Raw genomic sequence first — 18777 nt, forward strand, 5'->3', positions numbered from 1 at the left:
CACTTACAAATAACATCTGGTTGACTGAGCTTAAAACCTTTGCCTAACTCCTCAGATGTAAATTACTTGGCATCACAGTTGTAGCAGCCCATGCCTATAATCCCAGTACTTGGAAGGAAGAGGCAGGAGGGCTGCCACAAGTTCAAGCTCAGCCTGGGTTACATTACTGAGTTCAAGGCCAGCCTGTGTTATATAACAAGACCCTGTCTCAAAAAAAAATAAAAGCCACCCCAAAATTACTTTGCATGTAAAGAAAAGCAGCTGGATGTTCAGTTAGAAATTGAGGGTAAGGGTGGGGCGGAGCCTTCCCCAAATAGTTGCTAGATCTTAGAAGCAGTTGACGCAGATAGTTTTTTTTTTTTTTTTTGATACGGGGGATTGAACTCACAAACCTTGCAGTTGCCAGGCAGGCACTTAAGCCACTGAGCTAAACCCTCAGCCTGCAGATACGGTTCTTATTTGCATGTTATACCTCATTAGCTTTATCTCAAAAAAAATTTTTTTTTAAAAATTGGTTCTTTCATTTAAGATGTAGCTTATGTTCTAGAGTTGTCAAAACACCCTGAGAGTCAGGTATGGTGGTGCATGCCTATAATCCTAGCACTTGGGAGGTGAAAACAGAAGGCCTATGAATTCAATGCCAGCCTGCACTACACTACAAGGCCTTGTCTAAAGAAACAGCAACAACAACAAAAAATCCAGCTGGGCGTGATGGTGCACACCTGTAATCCAGCACTCAGGAGGCCGACGCAGGAGGACTTCTGAGTTTGAGATCAGCGTGGGCTACAATGCCAGCTCAAGGCCTGGCTGCAGCACACAGCAAGACCCTGCCTCAAAAACAAACAAACTATTAAAACCATCTTTGAATTAGTTTCTTCTCCCACAAGAGAAAGCTGATCAAGTTGGCCAGCAAACAGGCAAAGCTTTGGAAAGTCATACATGAGATCACAGTGCAGCCAGTCAAATGAGCACATGGCTGAAAGAGCCAACCCAAAAGCCTGAGGTCCAGTTGCCACAGGAAAATGCCATGCATTTTACAGATCTTACTATACTCAATTTTCACAATAAACCTTTGAGAAAACAGGCTTTACATGAGGAGACGGGAGCCTCAGAGCTGAGGCAGCCTGTTCCAAGATTCTAACTTGGATTTAAATCCAAGTTTTATACTACGCCATACTACCTTAGAGGATAAAGTAGCAATCAGATGATCGGTTGAGAAAGAAAACGGGGGGAAAATAGAAAGGAAAAGGACAGCATTGCACTAATCAGCTGTTTTATTAAAATATGGATGTATTTATTTTGTACAAAACACAGTAACATTTCTTCCTCTCCCGTCCTGTGAGGCCAGCATCCCGTAACCACATATTCACATAAACCTACTTTCAGCAATAGGCAAGACGTGGAGAAAGAGAAGTGCAACTCTGAAAGTAACACATCAGAGGAGACAAAACCAGGCAGTGGGAGGTGGGTTCCTTGCTTGCACTATGCCCACAAGCCCCAGTTCTGCTCATCTTCTCTCAACAAATTTTTTTTTTAAAGAACAAAAATTTCTGAGCAATACTGTCCAAGTCCCTTGGTAGTGGCTTTCTTCTAGTCTCATCTGTCCTGATGTCCTAATGAGGTCATCTGGAACTTCTCTAAGAAATTCCACCCTGCTTTACCTCTGTCAATTCGATCATTTTCCTTTCAGCTTCAAAACACAACAAACAGAAGAGCAGGGAGTTACAAAGGGATGTCAACTGAGATCTTTTACAGAGGCAACTTCCTTCTTAGAAGTCACCTCGCCAAACATATGCAGAGCAGAAGCAACAGACTGTGCAAACAGGTCCAACCAGAAACATCTCAGGTACTCATGAGATCCGTTACTCCGCATCTGTAGATTTAAAGTGATCATCATCCACAGTAGAATAGATATGGCCCTCGTTGCTAAGAAAATCGACAACTTGCCTAGAAAGGTAGACAGAAAGAAAAAACAGGGTCATTTTTTGTTTCGTTTTTACCATGTAGTCCAGGCTGGTCTCAAACCTGCAGCAATTCTCCTGGCTCAGTCTCCTGATCCTCCAGGCTCAGTATGTGCACCACAGCCAACTAAAAGGGTCCTTTTCAAACAGTACAGAAGGAAAGAAACTGCCTTTTGGATAACAGAGGAAACCCTACTATGTGATGGCAGTTCTGTAGCTTAACATCACAGTAACTCTGAGATGGAAATTATTATCCTCTTTTTATAAGACAGGAACTGGAAATAGACTTCAGCATTTCCTTCCATGTAGGCCTAAAAATCAACTGATTTACAGTAACAACTATCACAAGTATCATCACACTGTTTGTTTAATTAGTTTGTTCCACTGGAATAGAATTAGGCCGAGGGTGTAAGCCTGGCCTAATGGCTTTAGGTTCACAGAGCCTGATGCATTTCTATCTGTAGTGCAGGCAGCAACACCAATGGGATTCCCATGACAAGAGCCATAAGCTGGCTCACTCACCCCTCCAGACCAAAGCCCATGAAGTGTGAGGGCAATTTTTGTTGAGGGTCACATTTTCCACACGTAATGGGCGTAAGTATTTGTGGAATGAGCAAATGAATGAGGGATGTAATGCACAGTTTCATCTTTTTGAGTCCTTTTAAATGTTTCTGAACAACTTCTCTTTTGTCAACAGATATAGATCTACTTTTAAATTACTTCTGATTACGAGAAAGCCCCAAAGAGGTGGACTTGTAGATACAATCGTAAAGACACAGCTCATGGGAAGAAAAACTTACTTGATTGTGGCTAGAGGCATGTGCTGGAGCTGGTTTCTGAGATCCTGAAAGTTCAATCCTTCAGGTCTTGGACAAGCCTTAATCAAATTCAGCACCTGATAATTCAAATTAAAATGACTATAGTAATAACTCTGAATGAACTCCCCTTTGCAAATCTGAGTCTTTCTATCAGAAAAAAAAAAAAAAAAAAAAAAAAGGAACCAGATGCTACATTGATAAAGAAGTAACAGAAGTTAGGATGGTCTGTCTTTCACAACTAAGAAGCCACTTAGTTTACCTGGTTTTGGGTCACGTTGAGGCCATTGGTTGGCGTGAAGCTATTCCCACCAAAGTTTCCCATTTCACCCATTCCCGGATTGCTGAGAGAGGCTCTCCCTGCTGAGGGCTGAATTAAGAAATAAGTTTATAATATTAGAAATTCACCAAGTTAAACACAGTGTAGGCTGGCCTTTGCTATTTCAAGTAACATATTACTTACTGATAAGCAGCTAAGAAAAAAAAGCCCCTGCCCTTTACGTCCAACTAACTTGCCACTGCCTCATGAAGCCTCCCGACATTCCCCAAGCAAGTTAGTAATTTTCTGCCTTCTTAGTTTTAGCCTCCGGCCCATCTCCTATCACAGCTCCCACAGCACTGTTTCCATGTCACTGTGCTGTGATTCCTTTTGCAGGGTGCTGGGATCACAGGGTGTGCTGACCCGCCTTGGTGCTCTACACCTTCCTTGAAATGTTGTTTTCAGAATACTCTACGCCAGGTGGAGTGGCACATTTTTGTAGTTGCAGCTGCTCAGTAGACTGAGACAGAAAGATGACCTGAGTCTGGGAATTCAGGCTACTACATACTGAGACCCTATCTCAAAAACTAAAAAGGGGTGGGCATGGTGTGTGCTGGAGCCTGCTGGTAATTCCAGCAAGGCTGGACAGGAGGATTATGAGTTTGAGGACAGGCTGGGTTACCTAGCAAGACTTTGACTTAAAATAAGAAAGAAACTAACCAGACAAAAAAAAGTGTTTTACAAAACCCCACTTCCTGGTCTTCCTGCCTAGCCTGCAAATCCTCTGACATTCAGTGGTGCTTCTCTTGCTTCCAGACTTTTAAAGTTCTGTGTCCCTGGGCTCAAGTCTCTGCCCTCTGAACTCCCATCTTCAGCATGCCCCCTCCCTTGAGGTCCAGCCTGATGTCGTCACCTGTGCACCCGGATGTCTAAGTGGCACCTCATTCGTGGCAAGTTTTGAAACAGAGCTCTGGATTTTACCCTCCAAATCTGCTAGCTTCATCTAGCTGCTCAAACCTCAAACCCAGCAATCTTTTTCGAACCCTTCCTTTTCTCCGAGTTCTACAATTAATCCTTGAATTGCTCATTAGCTCTACCTACTGAACACATGGAGTCAATCCCCCTTTTCTCCAGCGGCAGCTACCATTCCTCTCAGTGACTTCTGCTGCCTTCTCTGGTGCCTCTGAGTGCACTGTCCACAGCAGCCAGGCGAGCTTGTTAAATAAACGGTAAATTGGACAATGTCACCCCCTGGAATATAAGCCCTCCATGCTGTGGGCCCAGATCTTTCTTCCATCCTCCTTGTCATTTGTTTCTTCCACTGGTCAGCTTCCTGTTGTCTCAGAGATGCCAAGCTTGGTCCAGCCTTGAGGGGCTTACACTTCTACCTCCTTGTTTTTCCTCTACCTGTAGGTGTATTTTGTTCCCACCATCACTCTCTTCTCCTACTCTATTTCAGGGCCCCTATATACCTGGAAGTGTGTATTTTTCTTTTCTTTTTTGGCAGCACTGGAGATTGAAACCAAGGTCTTCACACAGCTAGATTCCCAGCCTTTTAAAAATTTTTTTATTTTGATACAGGTCTCTAGTTAACTCACTAGTTCCAGGCTGGGCTCAAACTTGCCATCCTCCTGCCTCAGCTTCCAAAGAGCCGGGACTGCAGCCATGCACCACCCCCTCAGCCTACACATCTTTGTCTTGTTTGTTGCCTGTTTCTCTCAAGAGTTTACCTTGCTCACTGCTAGATTCCAAGGGTTTCAATAATGATCAATACACGCTAGACTCAATGAATATTTTTCAAATAGGAAACTGAATGAATGTGTCAATGTTCTCAGTGATTACCAGAGTATGTGCGTACAGCAAGAGAAACCACCAACAGAGTGAAGACACAACCCACAAAGCGGGGAAAAACATTTGCCAGCTGTTCCTCAGAAAAAGAGCTACTACTGAGAACAAAAAAATCAGTCTTCCCAGATTTAAAGACCCTATCCAAAAATGGGCATCTAAGAGGAATACACATTTCTCAGATGAAGAAATACAAACAGCAAATAAATATGTGAAAAAATGTTCAACATTGCTGGTCATTCGAGATGCAGATTAAAACACTGAGATTTCCCAGAAAGAACTATTATCAAGAAATCTACCAGTCACAAATGCTGGAGGGGCTGTGGGGCAAAAGACATCCTTTTCTGCTGTTGGTGGGAATATAATGCAACCACTGTGGAAATCAGTGTGGAGAGTCCTCAAAAAACTAGAAGGAGGATCTGGGGATTTAGCTCAGTGGCATAAGCACCTGCCTGGCATGTGCAAAGTCATGAGTCTGATCCCCAGTACCCTTAAAAAAAGAAGTTTAAAAAACAAAAACAAACAAAACCTAGAACAAGGAGAGGTCCCATTTGACCCAGCTGTTCCCCTTCTGGGTATCTTCCCAAAAGAATGAAAAACATCAAACTATAGCGATATATGTGCACTCATGTTTATAGCAGTACGATTTGTAATAGCCAGAACTTGGAAACAACGTAAAGGCTCATTGACTGAGGAATGAGTAAAAAAGATGTGGTCCTTTTAGGCAATGGAGTACTACTCGCCCATAAACTGGAGACTTTTAGAGGCAAATGGATGCAACTTGAGACTATATTCATAAGTGAAATAAATAAGACACACTGGGGCTGGGGATTTAGCTCAGCGGCATAAGCGCCTGCCTTGCAAGCAGGCAGTCGTGAGTTCGATCCCTGGTACTGATAAAAACAAAAAGACAAAAAAAAAAAAAAAAAGACACACATGTGTAATCATATTGTCTCACTGTGTGGGAAGCTGGAAGAAACAACGTATGTATATATGTATGCATATAAAAAATAGTTAAGACAATTATACTACTGATTTCTCCTAGTTCACTGAAGGGAAAGATTTGTGCTGGTATTGTTCAGACAACTGAATGCAGATGTCTTAGTACTGTGGGTGAATGACTTGGAGATGACAATGTGTAGTGTATGTATCATTGTTGCCCCTTGATGTTTTAAAATTTTCTCTTTGAAATAAAATGGATTTGAAAAAAAAATAATTCAGACCTACTGAAAATGAAACAAAACAAAATAAAACACTGTGTGCACAGAGTGGAGTGAGTGTTGGCACTCTACTGGCTTGTCCATTCTCAAGCCTCTGCTACCATGACCACCCTTCACTGTGCCATCTGAGTCATCTGAGGACTTTCTAATACTAGAATTGACCAATGCTTTGAGTGGTCCTGGAAGGGACTTGTCAAAATGAATTCACGCAACAGAAAATTGGACAAATTTCAATATGGCCCAAGAAATATAATTTCAAGGAAAAATAATAGTGCAGTTTTTCCAGGCAAGAGCCTGGAAGAAAAGCACCAAAATGCTGCCCTAACGTGAGATTTTTCTCCGATTATGAGCTGGTTAATTGTGGAGCCACAGGCTGAGCCTATGTGACTGTCTGAAGGTTGTCATAGGCCTCAGCCATCTACGGCAGTGTGGTCAGAGGAACTCTTCATTCTTTTTCACTTTTTCCTCCTTTTTGTGTTTTCAGACAGGGTCTCACAATGTAGTTCAAGCTGGCCTGAACTCACTATATAGCTCAAGATGGCCTCAAACTCATAGTGATTCTCCTGCCTCAGCCTCCCAAGTACTGGGATTACAGGCATATAGCCCCATGATAAAATATGAGTACCATGCAGAGGAACTCATAATTCTGACAGAAATGTAAATGCTTCATCTGGAATAAAATACAAAGTTTATGGAGTGATGCCTTTCTTCTAGCTCAACCTTAAAAATGTGAAGAACTCAAAGTCAGAACACAAAAGTAATCTCTGCTTTCCAGGAAAGGGAAAAAGCTGAGTGTGAGGCTGCTTACCTGGGTGCTGGGTTTGCTGAGCATCATGTGTGCATTGACTACTTCAAGAATATGCGTGGTGAACTCATTCATATCCTCCAGGGGCATGATCTTAAAGGCTACCAGGCTCTTTTTGTTCTATTAAAATAAAGATGAAAATGTAAATAAAGGATGAGCAGATTCAAGTCAAAACACTGTGACTCTTTTCTACATTATAATATTTTGTCAATATGAGGAAAATATCTGTTATGTATATCTCTAAAATTTTAACTCAGGGAACTCAAATATAGTCAACAATGAAGGAACAAACCAAACCAAGCAAAAAACAAGTAAAACAAAAAATGATAAAATCCAAGCAGAGCCTAGCTTCCGGACTCTGAATCCAGTGTTTTCCCTTCCATCTCCAATGGTCGCCACAGCATCAGCTGCAACTGGAGATTTTTTTTCTGTCATTCTTTTACTTTTTTTGTTTGTCTGTTTTTGTTTTTTGAGACAGGGTCTCACTCTGTTGTCCAGGCAGGCCTCGAATTCGCTATGCAGCCCAGGTTGGCCTCAAACTTGTGATCTCCTTGCTTCAGCCTCCAGAGTATCGGGTTAGAGGCATGGGCTACCACTCACTGTTACTTTCCTGTTCAAATAAAAGCCAGTTGCTTCCTGCTGAATTAGAGGATAAGGAAATCAGATCCCATTAAACATAGAGGGCTAATGATTAAGTATCTTGGATCCAGAGACTGGCTCTTGCAAACGCATTTTACCTGCCATTTTAGCCCGACTTTACCTGAAAGGACCGCAGGTGGCCCGCCACCTTCACGTATGTCTCTGGAGGAACCACAGTGTTTTCTCCACCAGTGTCCTAACACACAAAATATGAATACATCTTTAGGTCTTAGTGATGCTGGTGAAAGCCTCTCTAAAGTTTCTAAATTATATGTACAAAGTTAGTTATAAATTAAAAGAACTAAATCCCCAGCAGTGGAATTGTTGATCCATATTTTTATGACTGATCAGTTTGATAAAGGCTGATTTTTGAGAAGTTTTATTTTATGCTCTTATTTTCAAGGTAGCATGGTATCCACTTCCTTACAAAAACAATGACAAGTCATTCTTGAACGTTTACTTTTTTATTATTTTTTGGTACTGGGAATTGAACTCAAGACACCTCATGCTTGCCAGACATGTCCTGTGCCTGCTGAGCTATATCCCTGGCCCTTGACAAGTCATTCTACAAATGTTTATTGATTGCATTCTAAGTTACAGGCACTGTGCAAGCTGTCACTCCTACCAGGAATAAAAATTACCATCATTTTTTAGGGTCTGACTTTTTTTTTTTTGGTACAGGGGATTGAACTAACGATCTTGTGCTTGCCAGGCTTGTGCCACTAAGCTAAATCCCGAGCTTACCATCATTTTTTCTTTGCCAACAAAATAAATTAAAAATGGAATCTCCTTCCTTATTAACTATACTTTTTATTTTTACTGTCATTTATGCTTAGGTGTTTTATGAATGAGTCACTGATTTTTGTAAGATGAAGCTTTTTTTTTCTTTGTAGAGATTTTTTATTTTTTTTGAGATTTTAAAAAAATTAATAGTTAAGCTGGGAATTTAGCTCAGCAGCATAAGTGCCTGTCCTGCAGGAGCCAGGTCATGAGTTCAATCCCTGGTACAAAAAAAAAAAGTAAAAATGTTTGTAATATATGCAAATCTTCACATTCATTTAAACAACATTTATTTAATGTCCACTACATGACTGGTACAGTCCTAGGTGCTAGTGAGAGAGTGGTGTCTAAGATGTAATAATCCTCCTCAAGTTTGGTCAAACTCACCTGTAATCACAGCTACTCAAGAGGCTGAGGCAGACAATTTCAAGTTCTTTGTGGCCAGCCTGACTCAAAATGAAAAGATGAACAAGAGCTGGATTTAGCCTAATGGTAGAGCAACTCTGGGCTCAATCCCCAGCAATACACACATATTCACACACATGTGCATGTGTGCAATGGAACTTACATTCTGCTGTCTCGTCTTTTAATTATTTGTAATATTTTAGGAAGTTTAGAGCTTCTGCCTTTCATTTTTTTTTTCTTTTTTTTGAGATAGGGTTTCGCCATGCAGTGCAGGCTGGCCTTCAATTCAGTGTGTAGCCCAACCTGGATATAAGTGATCCTGGATCTCAGTGATCCTCTTACCTCAGCCTGCCAAGTGCTGGGATTACAGGTGCGCACCACCACACCCAGCTTGCCTTTGATATCTTATGTATATATATTATTTTAATGTAACAAAAACCTCCAAGTGGTAATATTTAAATTCTGCCATCTTCAAACTCCCAGAGTAACCCCACCCCAATTCAAAAATAGAGACACTTACATCTGTGTCAACCCACTGGCGGACATCCATGGGTGCAGCTGTCATATCGTCTATTTTATAAACAATGTTGGTTGGCGCCTTCTCTGCATGTCTGATTATTCCCACAATAATGACCTAGGTTGGGGGAATAATAAAGCTTGGTTCTGTAAACTAAAGCAATATTTATACACTTTAAGCACATCACATCTCCTTATGATTAAGTGACTCTCCTATAAGTTCTTTTTCGTACCTGTGAAATCTCAACATTCCCAATTTTGAACACTTCATCTACCAGAGTAGCGGAAAGCAGCTGAGATATGGTGCAGGGTACAATGTTCTGGGACCGAGCTCTCTGAAGAGAAAAAGTACGCATAATTTCAACTCAGAAAATAACAATTCCTTTAATACTTGCCACATACTGAGCAGTTTAAATGTATTAGAACACTGAAATTTCCAAACAAACCTCATTGTCCTTGTTTCACAAGAGGGAAACCCAGGTCACAAAGGTAACAAATGCCACACTTTTGAATTCAAACCCAGGTTCACCTGACTCTAAAGCTCCTGCTGAGTGGAAAGTTTGGGTGGATTCACCCAAACATGTGGGTCAGAGCACATAGGAGTAAGGAAGAGTGACCTGCTGCCAGATCAACTTAAGGAGGAAGCCTCAGCTGCACGAGGCAGGTTGTCAGGACACTAATGGGATGCAACAGTAGTGCAAAAGCGTTTCCCAAGGGCAAGCAGGGATAGGACCCTGGAGCTTCTCTAGGTCTCGTAAGTATAGCTTCTTGCAGAACAGATGTTCTGACAACTAGACAAGCTCCTGGGGAAAATGAGGCAAGAGCTTAAGCCACACTGGATACCTTTTTTTTTTTTCTGTCATTTTCCTTTTTATCGGTACTGGGGATGGAACTCACAACCGTCTGCTTGCAAGGCAGGCGCTTATGCCGCTGAGCTAAATCCCCAGCCCCCTACATACTGGATACCTTAAAGGGAAGGAACAGGACGAACTGAGCAGAAGAGCATCTAGGGAGAACATTCAAATCCCTTTCCACATTAGCCCGACAACAATGTAAACTCATTTTAACCTACCACTGGCAAGGAAGAGTCTGTGGGAAATAGAAATGAGTAAAAACCTATTTGCCTTCACCCCACCCTAACTTAGCAGAAGTACAAATATAAACAAAGGTGAGCATGGTGATACAATCTATAAGCCCAGCCCTAGGGAGGCTGAGGCAGGAAAATCATGAGGTTAAGGTCAGCCTGAACTACTTACCAAGTATAAAACCCTACAACTTAATCTTAATAAACTATAGAATGAAATGTGCTATATGCAAGTCTCAGAAAAATTTACTAACAATTTTTTTTTTTTTTTTTTTTTTTGTCTTTTTTGAGACAGGGTCTCATGCCACGCAGTTCAGGCTGGCCTTAAGCTCACTTTGTAGCCCAGGCTGGTCTCGAACTCGCAACGATCCTCCTGCCTCAGCATCCCAAGTGCTGGGATTACAGGCGTGAGCCACCATGCCCGGCTATCAATTTTGAGAAGAGGGAACATTTGGGCTGGAGTTTTTCTTCTTTTGTGGTGCTAGGGTTTGAACCCTTAGCCTCAAGCATATGAGGCAATGCTTGACTATCGCACAATATCCCAACCCTCTGTCCTGGACTTTGTAGCACAAGAATTTGATGGTGATAAAATAATAGGCACATAAACTGTGCATGATAGTACAAGTCTATAGTCCTGGCTACCTGGAGGTTGAGACAGGAGGATAAGAACCTGAGAGTTACAGGCCAATTTGGGCAACATAATCTCAAAAGAAAAAAAAAAATAGGCAATACATTCACTTTGCATGTATGAGGCCCTGGATTTAATTCCCAGTACTAGAAAAAAGAAAATCTAAGAATTACACTATAGGCTGAGGGCAATATGTAAACCCCAAAACCCAAACAAATAGAATAAACATTCCCAGTCTCACAGACAAGCAGTTCTCCCTGTCAAGACATCAAAGGAAGGCGTGCAGCACCTGTTCCACAAGTGACACCTAGAACCCTACAGACTCTCGGCCTTCAAGGATGTAACAATCACAACTCTGGCCTGAAGATTCCGAACTGGGACAATGTTTCACTGTGGAAGCACAACTGTGAATGACAAGCACTGGAAGAACAGCAGAAATTAAACCCAGTCAACCACCAGCACCTAAGCAAGCGGCCGAGCTCCAGCCTGAGGCTGTGACTCTCACCCCCAGCATGGTATGCTCCTGGTTGTATTTCCCAACTCATCTGTACCTCAGTTTCCTCATATATGAAACCAGGAATGAAAAATCATTATTATTAAAACAATTACATGAAGCTGGGTGCGGTGGTACATGCCTATAATTCCAGCACTCTGGGAAATGGAGGCAGGAATATTTCAAGTTCAAGCCTTGCCTGGGCACATTAGTGAGACCCTGTCTCAAAAATAAAAACTAAAAAGAGGGGCTGGGGATTTAGCTCAGTGGCATAAGCACCTGCCTTGCAAGCAGGCGGTCGTGAGTTCGATCCCCGGTACCGATAAAAAGGAAAAAGACAAAATAAATAAATAAATAAGTAAAAACTAAAAAGGGCTAAGGGTCGAACTCAGTGTGAGGGCTCTGGGTTCAATTCCTGGCATCAAAACCAAAAACAAAACAGAATGACAACACCATAAAGCACTTAAAATACATAGTAAGAGCCGGGGATTTAGCTCAGTGGCATAAGTGCCTGCCTGGCAAGTATGAGGTCATGAGTTTGATCCCTGGTACAAAAAAAAAACAGAACAAAAAACATAGTAAGCACTCAAACACTAGTGCTTGCTCATAGATTAGCTATTGCTTCTCACTCTTCATATCTGTAATAGCTTTTCACAAGGATGTGAAGGGTTCAGTTATGTTTTTCAATGTTATTTTTACAGTATTTTACTTTACAGTTGTTTAAAATGTACTGAATTCAGGGGCTGGGGATTTAGCTCAGCGGCATAAGCGCCTGCCTTGCAAGCAGGTAGTCGTGAGTTCGATCCTTGGTACCGATAAAAAAACGAAAAAGACAAAAAAAAAGTACTGAATTCATGGAAATGCTGCCTAATCTTCACCAGTTTCAGAAATCTAACCTTGGCCAATGCTACAATAAAGTGTTACAATTAAAATATAACGATTATAATTTTTTAAGCATAAGTGAATTACAGGGCACAGTGGTATGCCTACAATCCCAGCTACTTAAGAGGCTGAGGCAGAAGGATCACCTGAGACCAGACGTTTAAGATCAGGCTGCCTCACACATTGGAATGGGAAGGAAGAGGGTGCAGTGGGATACTAAGGGGTAGGAAGCAGAGGGGAGCTGGGCCCTGTGGGGAGGCTCTCTGCATCCACACAGACTGCACCCTACCTGCTGGTAAATTATAGAAGTTACAGTCTCCATCACATTTATAGATCCAAGTTTTGCAGGCTGCAGAACTAACCTCTTACAATCTACTGCATTGTTTTTACCTTTCACAGCTGAGATTCTGCCTGCATCTCCAGCAAAAACTTAAGAACTAATATGGTCAAGAGAGAACAAGGAGTTCAGAAGGCCCCATAGACCTGCACTCAAATCCTAGTTCCTCAGCCCTGAATGTGCCACCACCTTTTGTAAACAAAGGAGGACAGCTACCTTTCAAGTCTGAAATGAAACATATAATGTATATAAAGTGCAAATACCAGTCTCCGCATGCAGTGAGTAATCCATAAATATTATTATCCTAGTAAAAAGTTATACATGAGCAATAATTGTGCTGTCAATAATGCTTTCAAATTCATCTCAAATCAGGCATTTTTTTTTTTTTATTGAGCCAGGAAAGGATCACAAGAAATCCCTAGTTTGTTTTAAAGAGGTTGCTGTATGCCTGTACATGTGTTTAATGTTGAAAAAGTTATAATATTCATTACTGAGTATGAACCACAGGCTACTGTGATATTATTCTTATGAAATCACCACTTTTTTGGGGGTCTTTTTCCTTTTTTATTGGTACCGGGGATCATACTCATGACCACACACTTGCAAGGCAGGTGCTTATGCCGCTGAGCTAAATCCCCAGCCCCAAAATCACCACTTTTACAGAGATAAATTTCACAATTTTGGACATTTCAACACAATAAAGTATATTTTTACCAAGAGGGAACATTTTAGAGAAGGTTTTTATCTAAATGACTATAGAAAACACTAGATTTAAAAATAGCTGGGTGTGGTAGCACATGCCTGTGATCCCACCACTCAGGAGGCTGAGGAAGGAGGATTGGCATGAGTTTAGGTTACCTAAACTACATAGTAACAGTAAAAAAATGGAACCAATGCAAATAAATTACTTTATTTTTTCCAAAAAACAAAACCAAAACTACATAGTGAGATGGACTCAAAAAAGTAAATAATTAGTAAAAAGATCTGAGTTTGAACCTCCAATTTACACCACTGTCATTCTCTGAAGAGCTGTCTTAATACACAGCTCAGACTCAGGATTCTCAGGTACAAATAATCAGAATGGAGAAAAGTAGTTGAGAAAGAAAAATGAGAATTTGTATTTCTTGTTTTTCCTTCACAATGTTAGGAAAGACAATGTTAAGAGAATAGAAATGCCAGGGGCTGGGGAATACAGCTCAGTGAAAGTGCTTGGTGCACAGGTTCCTGGGCTCCAGCTCCAGCACTACTGAGAGTGAGAGACAGACAAATAGAGATACAGAAACAAAACGGGGGGCAGGAGGGCCTGAAGTTCTCTTCGGTTTTTGAGAGATTAAAAAAAAAAAGAATGAAGCAGCTTCTCAAGATTTTAGATTTGCTCAGTGTCCTGTATGCACCATCTGGTTCTAGTTACTTATTAACTTAGTCCCTGAATATACCTTAGCCTCTGCTGTATGCTGGAATGAACAATATTACAGGACTACATGATGAACTCGTGAAAAATAAAGCAATATCCAAATGCATAGCAATTACTGATAGCTTTTTTCCTCAACCTACACCTGGATTAAGAGTTTTAAGGAAAGTACTCCAAACACCTGTATCCCAAACACTGAATCTTAAACACCACATCTGAGTGGACTCTAAAGGGAAGCCAGATTAATTCCGCAGTTACAGAATGATATTAACAGCAACTGTTAAGTGGAAACTCATCTCTAAAAAAGCGATAATCATTTAGATAAACTTTCTGTGGATCACTTTCCTACATTTTTTTATTTATCAATTTTTAGAAGTATCCTGTTATAAGCAGTAGCAGTACCATCATCAGAAGAGAAAAATGAAGGGTCATAGGGCTTTAAACTGCTAACTAATGTTCTTTTAAAGATAATATCAGACATGTTCATGGAAAGTGACCACAGAGTAGGCACTTTATTTAGGACCAAATCTCACTACATTCTTGTAAGTTATATATTAATCCCACTTAATTTAAGGTAATCAAGAAGGTTAAGAAACAAGTCTGCCAACACTTTGAAAACAAGTGTCAGTGAAATTACACTCCTACTGGGCTTGGTGGTGTCTAACTCCAGCACTCAGGAGGCTGAGGCAGGAAGATCACGGTGAATTCAAGGCCAACACGGGGGACATAGTGAGTTCAAGTCCAGTCTGAACTACGCAGCAAGACAGTCTCAAAAAACAAAAAGGAAAAATAAACCAAAAGACCTCCATACTTTTCCACTGCATTATGTCATCTCACTATGTTTAACCGGAAAACAACTTTGAATATAGTAATATAAAACTGGCTACGTAAACAAGTTCAAAGGTTTTCCACCAGACTAACTCAATAGCTGAGAGAAATGTCAGAACAAAACCAAGGAAATAGTGGCTGCAAAATTACGGAGGATTTCGTTTTTAAAATCTACAGCACTTACACATTTTTAAGACACATGGAAAATAATCGATAGCTTTCTAATAAGTTCATGCATAACACCCTTTCTTCGCCACAAATGTTTTTTTCTGTTGCATGAGTTCGGAGTTTTAGACCAGTAGAAGGCCAAACAAAGTCAAACCGTAGTCTTTCAACCTACTGATTTCTTCTCAGCCTGAGAAGCTGTGGGCGATCCGAAACCTCCCGGGGTCTGAGTGTAGCTGACGCCTCCTCCGTAGCTGCTGCTGCTATAGCTTTCATAGCCACCTGATTTGAACAACAGTGTTAGTATCTGTGCTGCACCCCTAGCACATGAGAATCCAGCAGGTTCCCTGAGACTTCATGCGCCCCAACACTGGGCCTGTCTCCCTAATCTTCCCACCACCCTCCCAACAGCCCCTGCACCGCAAACGCCGGCACCTCAGCTCTCGCCCCCGCCGCCGCACGCCTTTCGACCCCCGGCTCGCTCAATCCTTCTGCGACTTTCCTCCTCCTCCCCCATCCCACCCATCATTACTATTCCACATCTTGGTGGCGAATCTCTTGGGAAAAGAAGGCCAGAAGGTTCCTGTACGGTACTCTCGCAGAACACCACAGAATCCCGTCGCCGCTACACCGTTGTATCCACTTTTCTCTGGCGCCACAAACTCCTTCCCGCGAAGCGCGGAGCCAGTCAGCGCACGCTTCCCGCTTCAGCCAATCTACGCTCACGAATCCTACGTATTTTGTCTGCCTTCTCCGGCCAAATTTCTGAGAATGCGCATGCCCCGCGTGAAACCGGAAGCCTTTGCGCCATCTTTACTAAGGGCATAACCCGAAAAGCAAGCAAAAAAGTCCAGACTGGGAGTATTGCTAGGACCGTAGCTCAAGAAAACAACCAATCAAAACAATCCTCCCGCAGGACCTAAGCGCTCACTTAAGACGTGTAAGCGACTCCCAACGTAATTTCCTTTGTTTACCACCATCTTTGTCCCTCTATAGTGTCACTAGTCAAAAAAAGATGACCTTAAAGTAGTGTGGTAGAGTTCTTGCTTTGACGTTGCGGTACGAGCGTCCTAGCACCTCGTGAGATTGCTTTTTTTGTTGTTCCATAAAGAGTCATATTCTCTGCTGCGGAGTGCGTGCGAGAGGCCCAAGGTTCAATTCCCAGCGCTGCAATAATGGGAAATCGAATTCATTTTCTGTAACACCTCCTGCTGGTCCTCTTACCTACGGCGACCTTTTTAAAAATACTGGAGAATGGGGGCTAGGGATTTAGCTCAGGGGCATAAATGCCTGCCTGGCAAGCGCGAGGTGGTGAGTTCAATCCCTGGTACAAATATATATATATATATATATATATGGATGTGAACCCTCTTGACGATACTTCTGATACTATCCCAGGTCAGGAACCCTAGTCACTTCGGATTTTGTTGTATTTTGTTGATAGTGGGGCTCAAACTCAGGGGTCTTCTACCACAGAGCGATATTCCTAGCCTCCCGCCTTTTTTGTACTGGGGATTGAACTCATGATCTCCTGATTGCCAGCTAGGTGCTGAGCTCAATCCCCGGCCCCCCACCCCCACCCCCGTTCTTATTTGAGACAAGGTTTTGAAAATTTGCCCAGCCAGGGTTCGAATTTGAAATCCGCCAGTCTCAGGCCTCAGGGTGCTAGGAGTACAGGGGTGGGCCACACACCCAACCTGCAATGTTGTATTCAGAATAATTGAAATAGGTGTATAGGTGCCCTCTCGTAGTTCCAGTAGTTGGGAGGCTGAGACAGCAGGATTATTACAAGCTGCAACCAGGCTGGGTTACCTAGTGAATTCAGGGCCATTCTGAGGTACAAAGCAAGACCATTCTTCTAAAAAAGTATAACATTGCTTTTTTTTTTGGTCTTTTTCCTTTTTATCGGTATCAGGGATCAAACTAACGACTGCCTGGTTTGCAAGGCAGGCGCTTATGCCGCTGAGCTAAATCCCCAGCCTCTTAACATTGCTTTTAATACCACTTGGTAGGCAGATTTTTGGTCAATTAATTTATTAAAAATCTTTGTTGGAGCTGGGGATTTAGCTCAACGGCATAAGCACCTGCCTTGCAAGCAGGCAGTCGTGAGTTCGATCCCCGGTACCGATTTAAAAAAAAAAAAAATCTTTGTTGATCGCTGCTTTGTTCCAGGACCTGAGATGCAATAGTAAATAGGATAGACATGGTCCGTGGGCTATTGGGCAGGCACTATTAAGCATTTTACTTCTACGAACTCAGTCTTGTGTGCCATGCAGGTATTGTTCTTACCATTTTACAGAGGAGATAGTTGAGCCTCAGAGAGGCTAAATCTCTGAGTCTGTATTTAAATGCAGTTATGCTGATTACATCAACTAGTGTAGTTACTGTAACTTCTAGTACTCCTAGAATGGGGTCACAAACTCAGATGAGAACTAGACTTTGGGTAAGAAAATTGAAAATACAGTGAGTTGAATAAAAGCAGAGAAAAGTAAATTTTTTTCTCCATGGTAAGACAACCACATATGTGATGTGATAGAAAATACACTGATTTGGAAAGAGAATGAGTTTATAAAAAAAAAAGAAAGAAAATACAGTGAGGCTGGGCGTGGTGGCATTGGAGGTGGTGCATGCCTCTAATGCCAGGACTCAGGAGGCAGAGGCAGGAGGATTGTGGTGAATTTGAGACCAGCCTGGACTATAAAGTGAGCTCAAGGGCACCCTGAACTGCATAGCAAGATCCTGTATCAAAAAAACAAAAACAAAAAAACACCAAAAAAAAAAAGCCTAAAGCAGAACCTTAAATAGTAACAACGAATGTGATTCTAGTGTTACTAGAACATCTAAAATGTTACTTTATTGATTGTACTGGGCTATATTCCCAATACTGTAATTTATTTCTTTTAACAGATGCCAGAAGTCTTTTTTTTGTAAAAATTTCTTAATTATAGTTGCTAATAAGTAAAACTTTTTTTTTTTTTAATCAGTACCGGGGATCGAACTTACGACCCTCTGCTTGCATGGCAGGTGCTTATGCTGCTGAGCTAAATCCCCAGCCCCAAATTTTAATAGCTTAAGTATTATGTAGGACAAAGGCAATAGCCACATGTTACTTGTGTGCCACTTGTCTCATATTAATTCTGGAATTCTTTGTATTTTAAGGTGGAGCTCTCGATATTACCTAGGCTGTCATTGGACCCTAGTTTCAAGGGATCTTCCTGCCTTAACCTCCTGGGTTAAGGAACTTGATTCTGAAATCCTATAAACCCCCAAATCACTGAGAAATAAATAAGATATAGGCAAAGGCCAAAGCTTGAGACACACCAAGGCAACATTATCATTAAGCCTAGGACCTTTGAATCATACACAGGATGCCATGTAAGGGCATGTTTGTAATGTGTATGATAAAATGTTTGAGATTAAGACAGCAGGGTGGGTGTGGTGGTGAAAGACTGTAATCCCCATATTCTGGAAGGCTGAGACATGAAAACGGCAAGTTTAAGCCAAGCCTGGGCAATTTAGCAAGACTCTGTCTGAAAATTAAAAGAAAAAATAAGTCAATCCTATTACAGGGCTCTCCAGATTCAGTGTGGCTCTTGCTGATTGGTCTTTGATCCTGAGATTCCGCTGTGGCTCTTTGTGGAATCACTCTTTGAGACCTGACGGCAGCAGGGGGCGCTCTTGATACTTAGGTGACAAAACTTTGG

At 41.7% G+C, this 18777-nt stretch overlaps 1 protein-coding gene across 1 annotated transcript; it reads right to left on the reverse strand.

Moving 5' to 3' along the window:
- Positions 1 to 1256: 1256 nt before the first annotated feature.
- Positions 1257 to 15838, reverse strand: Rpa2 (replication protein A2). Its single transcript, XM_013154173.3, has 9 exons — positions 15606 to 15838; positions 15249 to 15355; positions 9479 to 9580; positions 9250 to 9363; positions 7666 to 7740; positions 6909 to 7025; positions 3039 to 3146; positions 2762 to 2856; positions 1257 to 1947 (listed from the first exon to the last, which is right to left on the reverse strand). The coding sequence occupies exons 1-9, from the start codon at positions 15613 to 15615 to the stop codon at positions 1863 to 1865; spliced, it is 813 nt and encodes a 270-aa protein (XP_013009627.1). The 5' UTR covers positions 15616 to 15838; the 3' UTR covers positions 1257 to 1862.
- Between the last annotated feature and the right edge of the window lie 2939 nt (positions 15839 to 18777).

Source organism: Cavia porcellus, unplaced genomic scaffold, assembly GCF_034190915.1.
Source record: "Cavia porcellus strain 051 isolate PalLab524CR breed Dunkin Hartley unplaced genomic scaffold, mCavPor4.1 scaffold_25, whole genome shotgun sequence".
NCBI classification, from domain to species: Eukaryota; Metazoa; Chordata; class Mammalia; order Rodentia; family Caviidae; genus Cavia; species Cavia porcellus.